This window comes from Thecamonas trahens (genome assembly GCF_000142905.1).
Source record: "Thecamonas trahens ATCC 50062 unplaced genomic scaffold supercont1.13, whole genome shotgun sequence".
Taxonomy (NCBI): Eukaryota; order Apusomonadida; family Apusomonadidae; genus Thecamonas; species Thecamonas trahens.
The window spans coordinates 460,809-466,808 of NW_013657667.1; the positions used below are offsets into that span (position 1 = coordinate 460,809).

At 67.5% G+C, this 6,000-nt stretch overlaps 2 protein-coding genes across 2 annotated transcripts; one reads left to right on the forward strand and one right to left on the reverse strand.

Moving 5' to 3' along the window:
• Positions 1 to 762: 762 nt before the first annotated feature.
• On the forward strand, positions 763 to 2,458 carry AMSG_03612 (uncharacterized protein; the record flags this gene model as incomplete). Its single annotated transcript, XM_013904503.1, has 4 exons — positions 763 to 769; positions 817 to 1,359; positions 1,397 to 1,572; positions 1,598 to 2,458. The coding sequence occupies 4 exons, from the start codon at positions 763 to 765 to the stop codon at positions 2,444 to 2,446; spliced, it is 1,575 nt and encodes a 524-aa protein (XP_013759957.1). The 3' UTR covers positions 2,447 to 2,458.
• On the reverse strand, positions 2,455 to 5,982 carry AMSG_03613 (SET-domain-containing protein; the record flags this gene model as incomplete). Its single annotated transcript, XM_013904504.1, has 2 exons — positions 2,455 to 4,874; positions 4,919 to 5,982. The coding sequence occupies 2 exons, from the start codon at positions 5,980 to 5,982 to the stop codon at positions 2,486 to 2,488; spliced, it is 3,453 nt and encodes a 1,150-aa protein (XP_013759958.1). The 3' UTR covers positions 2,455 to 2,485.
• Between the last annotated feature and the right edge of the window lie 18 nt (positions 5,983 to 6,000).

Below are 6,000 nucleotides of genomic sequence, written 5' to 3' on the forward strand. Positions count from 1 at the left end.
GGGCTGTATGTATGTGTGTTTGTGTGGTGGTGTGGGTGTGTGTGGTGTGGGTGGGTGTGGGTGGGTGGGTGTGTTGGAGTGGGGTGAGTGGAGGCTGGCGGTGGTGCTGCCACCGGGAGGGAGGGTGAGACGGACAGTGGTCGGTGTGGTGAAGACAGTTGGAAGTGGTATGCCATGGAATGGAGAGAGTGGTCGAGGGAGAAGGAGAGGGATTTTCAACCTTTTTAACCGATTTGTCAGCAGGGCACATCCAGCCATCCACACATGTCCACACACACACAGAGAGAGAGAGAAAGAGAGAGAGTACACCATCATCCAATCCACAACTCTGATCCATGTACGTGTGTGTGCGTATGTGTGGATGTGTGTGTGTGGATGTGGATGGTTGGCTGGTACAGCGGGTGTGCCCGTGAGCAGCGTGGGCTACGATTAAATCTCAATGAATTTACTGTCATTGCTGACGGCAGATAGTTGCCAACCGTCAGTTGCGCTCGCCAGCTACCCCCCCCCCTCCCACCCCCCTACCACCAGCTCCACCAGCACCTCACCCAACACTCCTCTCTCACTCACTCGCTCGCTCTTGCACTAATATGGCCGAGGCGCTGGTCAGGTCTGGCTCGCCCGGTGCGAGCTACGGGACCACGGCTTCGACGCGCGAGCCGACGGCGTCACCCGGAGGAGGCTATGGGAGCTACGGGAGATACGGCCGGCAGTCGGCGTACGGGAGCCACCACCAGTCTGGAGATCGAGAGTACGGGAGCTATGGAAGGTATGTAGCTGGATATCGCTCGCCGGGATCGCCTGATGCAAGCACAGCAAGCTTTGGCGGTACGCCCTCGCTGCATCGGGAGATCTCATCGGTCTGGCGCTCCTCCCGTCCGCCGCCCGAGGTCACCGCCCTTGTCTCGTCCATGGAGGCCATCCAATCATCGGTCTCGTCGACCTTGGCCTCTTCAGCCGCCCGCTCGCGGGTTGAGGGCGCCCGGCTCGCTACGCTGGTACGATCGCTCAAGGACGATCTGGCGGCTGCAGCTGCAGCGGCTCAGCAGGCCGACTCTGAGAATGCGAGTCTCTCCGCTGACGCCGCCGCTGCCCGAGATGCGGCGGCGGCGGCCGAGGCCGCTGCTGGCAGGATGGACGGTCAGCTCAAGGCGGCGCACGCGCGGATAAGCGGGCTGGAGGATGCGCTGGACGAGGCCCGCCGCGAGGCTGCCGAGCTCCGCGATGCCAACCGCGAGCTCGAGTCGGAGCTCCGCGCCACTGTCGGTCCGCTGCGCGAGGAGGTGAGGACGCTCGAGGCTCGCGCAGCCCAATGGCAGAACGAGTCGCGCGAGGCCGTGCGGGCACTGGAGGCGGCCGGTGCGGCCCAGGCGGCCGCCGAGGCGGCAGCGAGCAGGGCAGAGGCAAAAGGCAAAGGCGGCCGACGAGCGCCGCGCCGCCGCAGACGCGGCTGCCGCCGCAGAGTCTGCCTCGCTGGGAGCTGCCAACTCGGACTTGCATGCACAGCTGACAAGCGCACAGGACGCGCTACATGAGGCGCGGATGAGCGCAGCCAACTCGTCGGCGTTGTGCGTCGAACCTGGCGGCGCGCGCCGAGGCCGCCGAAGCCGCCCGTGACGCCGCCCGCGCCGAGGCTAGCCAGTCTGCGGCGGCGCTCGCTGCACTGCGCTCGGAGCGGTCCGACGCCCAGGCCCGGCTTTCGGCCTGCGAGGCCGCGCTCGACCGGGCGCGCGCCGAGGCCGAGACGATGCGCTCGCAGCTGACAGCGTCCAAGGCACGCAACGATGAGCTCGCACGTGAGATGCAGCGCGCGGTGGAGAAGGCGCGGGTGGCAGCAGCGGCCGAGGCTCGGGCTGCCGACGCCGCCTCGGCGGCCAAGATAGCGGCCGACGGCTCGCGCTCACGTGCCGACGCGCTGGCCAACGAGCGCGACGCCGCCCGTGCCGCCGCCGACGCCGCCTCGGCCGACGCCCGAGCTGCCAAGTCAGAGGCATCGGCAGCATCGGCAGCCGCCGCCGCCGACGCTGCCCGGCTCGCCGACGCCCATGCCCGCATCGAACGCATGGCGGCCGACGCCGCCCGCGACCGGGCCTCGCTCAACGAGGCTGCTGACGAGGTGCGCCAGCTCCGCGACGCGCTGGCCCGGGCCAAGGTCCAGATCGAGCAGCGCGACGTGGCTGTCGCCGAGCTTGCTGCCTTTTGCGACCAGTACAACACCTCTGTTGAGGCGTTGTCGTCGGAACGCGAGTCGCTGGCGTCGGCGGCGTCCGAGGCGAGGCGCGAGGCTGCCACATCGTCAGCCCTGTTGGCCGAGCGGACCGACGAGCTTGCGTACGCCAACGCCAACGTCGCGCGCATGCGCCAGGTCATTGCCCGGCTCAAGGCCTCGGTCGGCTCGCAGATCGAGGCCATCATCACCGACGTTGAGTCGTCGCCGTCGCCGTAAAACCGCAGTCGGATAGCTACACCTTTTTTACCGGATGGCCTACGACATGAAACCGGAGCACGTCCGCGCCCCGCACGCGCACGGCACTCGCTGGTCGGGGTCCTCGTCGCGCTGGAACTTGTAGTCGTACGTGAGCTCGGTGCCAGCGCGGATAAAAACGCGTGACACGATGATAATCTTGCGGTCGCCGTTCCAATAGATGGTCTTGGTGGTACAGTTGGGGTCGCACGAGTGGTTGACGAACCGCGCCTCGTTGCCTTTCTTGGTGGCGTCAACAATGTGCTCGTCGTCAATCTTGAACATGTAGCACCCGATGCCCTCCGAGTCGTACCGCCGCTCGCGGACGTCCGAAACGGTCGACCGAATGACTTCGCCACGGTACTCGATGAGCATGGTGCCGGGCGGAAAGTCTTCCTCAGCAAACAGGCCGTGCCCCTGGATACGCGACCGGCCGATCCGGAGCGCCGGCGGGAATGAGAGCAGCTCACGGTACTGCATGCTCTGCGGGAGCTGATTGACACTCCGCCCACCGACGTCGTCAAACTTGTCGATCTTGGACGACGACCGCCCAAGCGCCTTGGACGATGTGGAGGCCTTGGACGACGCGGAGGCCTTGGACGACATAGACTTTTTCGATGACGACGCCGGATGTGGCGCCGGCGCCCGCCCCGACGGGCCCAGCGACGCCGCCAAAGGCGTGGCCGGGCGTGACGAGCTGCTGCTGCGTGCCACGTCGGGGCCGACGGCGGCAGCCACCGGCGTGATTCCCGCGTTGGCCCGCCGCGCCACCGACGACGAGTGGCGGACCTTGCGGATCCGTGGCTGCAGCCGCGCCGCGCCTGCAGGAAGCAGGCTCGGCAGCCGCCACAGCTGCGCGTCCCACGCGCTCCGCCGCTCGTAAAACTCAAAGTTGTACTCGGCGCAGAGAAAGGCGAGCGGGAGTGACTCGATGCAGCGCCGAGTAGTCGGGTGGGACAGGCCAAACATGTCGCGCCCGCGGAGCGGCGCAAGCACCGGCTCGTACTGCGGGAACGGGTGGCGGTCGAGGACCGAGAGTGCAGACTTACCGGCCGCCCGAGCCAGCGCGGCATTTGCCGCCGCGCGGATGGCATTGACTCGGGTGCGGACCGTCTCCCATGCCTCGTCGGCAGATGTAGCAACCACCAACGGGATCCACACGGCGGTCGCCACGTCATCCGCACTCACCCTTGGCGCCGCGAGAGCAGCGGCGAGCGCAGGCGTTGCTCGGATCGAGATGCGGTAGAGTGGCGGAGCGACAGCCCACGGCTGCGGAGTCTCGGCTGACGGCGCCGCCGATGGCGCCGCGAGCGCGCGAGCACGGCTGGCGGCCACCGGCGCAGTGACCGCGCTGCCGGGCACGAGCACAAGCGCCGAGTCAGCGGCGGCGGCAGGGTGAGCCGGGACCGGGGCCGGAACTTCAGGCGGTGCCACCACGCGCCAGACGGCGGTCATGGGCTCGGCCGCATTGTCGTCGCCGAGATGGCGCGCGACAACGTCGCAGCGGTACTCGGCGCGAGCGTTGACATTGACAACCGACCAGAATGGGATGAGGGCGGTGTAGTTGGCGGGCGTGATGGTGTCGCGCGTGTACCAGCTCGGGGCGTCGACGACGGCGCCGACGCAGACCACAGTGACAGCGCCGATGCGGAACGGGACGTTGGCATGCGGCGCGGCGGTGACACGGTGGAGTCGGGCATACTGCGCGAGCGCGGCGTAGGTCGGCGATACGTACATGCGGCGGCGGATGGAGAACTGCGGGTGGTCGACCAGCGCGTCGGGCGACGTTGGGTCATAGACAACCCGAGCGCGACGCTTCTTGCTCGCGGCGGCGTGCTTGCCGCATCGGACGACCCGCGTGCCGAGCGAGGGCACGTATGCCAGCTCGGCGTCCGAGGCGACGGCACAGCCAAAGTGGTACGACACGCGGCACGAGGCGTACGAGCAGTTGAGCGTCGCCCGCTTGCGGCGGCAGACCGTGCAGCTTTGCTTGTTGGCCTTGCGCGCTGTCGGCCAGAGGTCGTGCAGGACGCCGAAGCATTCACGGACGCCCGACGACCAGAGCGCACATGCAGCATGGACCCAGGTCGAGCCCATCATGTGCAGCAGTCGGCCCTCCATAGCATCGGACCGGTCGCCAACGCCGCTGCACAGGTAGCATGTCCGGGTCTCGGCAAGCAGAGGCGGCGCGACGTGACCAAAGACGGTCGTGCCGGTGCGATGCGGCGAGTCGGCGGCCTCAAGAGTCCGGGCCACCTTGGTCGCCCGTGGTGGCGAGCTCGCCTCTGCCTTGACCGGCGATGACGCCGGCGATGACGAGAGCGGGCGGGGCGAGAGCGAGAGCTCCGATGCCTCGGAACCGGCTGCATCGCCAAGTGCGCATGGCGGCGGTGTGGCCGGGGCGCGGCAGCTATTGGAACCGGTGAGTGGAGCTCGCGACCGGGTGCCGCCGACGCAGCTACCACGTCCATGCCAATCGGGTTGGAGGCAGCGGCAGCAGCGGGCGGAAGGCCAGCAAGACGGCGCTGCGCCAAGGGTGGCGGCGATGGCAGCAAGAGTTCGGTCTTGACCAGCGCGGGCTTGGCGATGACGATCAGGCGGAGCGGAGCATTGTCGTCCGGCAGCAGACGCGCGCTCGACCAGGTGAGACGGGTAGCGGGAGCGGGCTTCTTGGCGGGTTCGGCCGTGGCGAGGACGGTGATCGGCTGCGGGCGGTGATTCGGTGGGATCGATGAGGTCAGCCACCAGCACTCGGCATCGGGCGGGCGGCACTCTGGGCACTCGTAGGGAACGTCGTCCTCGGCAAACGGGCCCTCGTAGAGCGCCGGTGAGATGGCGTCGCACTCGATGTGGACCCAGCCCTCGCAGGCATTGCACGAGACCATGGCGACGTCATAATCGTCCTTGTCGTACGTTCGCTGGCAGCCCTTGCAGTAGTGGCCGGCGGCGCGGGCGGCAGTGCACGGCTCGCAGAGCAGCGGGTTGTCCTTGTGGCCAGCAATGGGCGAGACTAGGCGAGCCAGCTCGACCGAGCCTGGACAGGCTGCGCACTGTGGCTCGCAGCCGGCACAAAGCCACAGCGTGTCTGGCACGGCCTTGAGCGGCGGGCGGAGACAGTACGTGTGGAACGATCGCTCGCAGCGCTCGCAGACCAGCAGCGAACTCCCGTTGTCGTCGTTGGTGCAGACAGCGCAGACCTTGCACGCCTCACACCGCCATGTAGAGCGCGCATACGGCGGGATGGCCTCTGGCGGCGGATCGAGACAGAAGGAATGAAAGGCGCCTGCGCACTCGACACAGATCAGGACGGCCGGCGGAGAAGCATCGGCGCCACAAGCCAGACAGAAGAGGGCAGGAGCATGCGGATGAGGAGCAGATGGCTTATGAGAAGAGCAAAGCAGTTGCGGCGAGAGACTAGCTGCTGCAGTCGTCAGCGAATTGTTCGGAAGAAGTACCTGATGGGCATCAATGCGTGGGCTGGCGGTCGGCAGTGCCGCAAGAAGTTGGCCCCGGTTCATAGCCGTATGAATCTACGG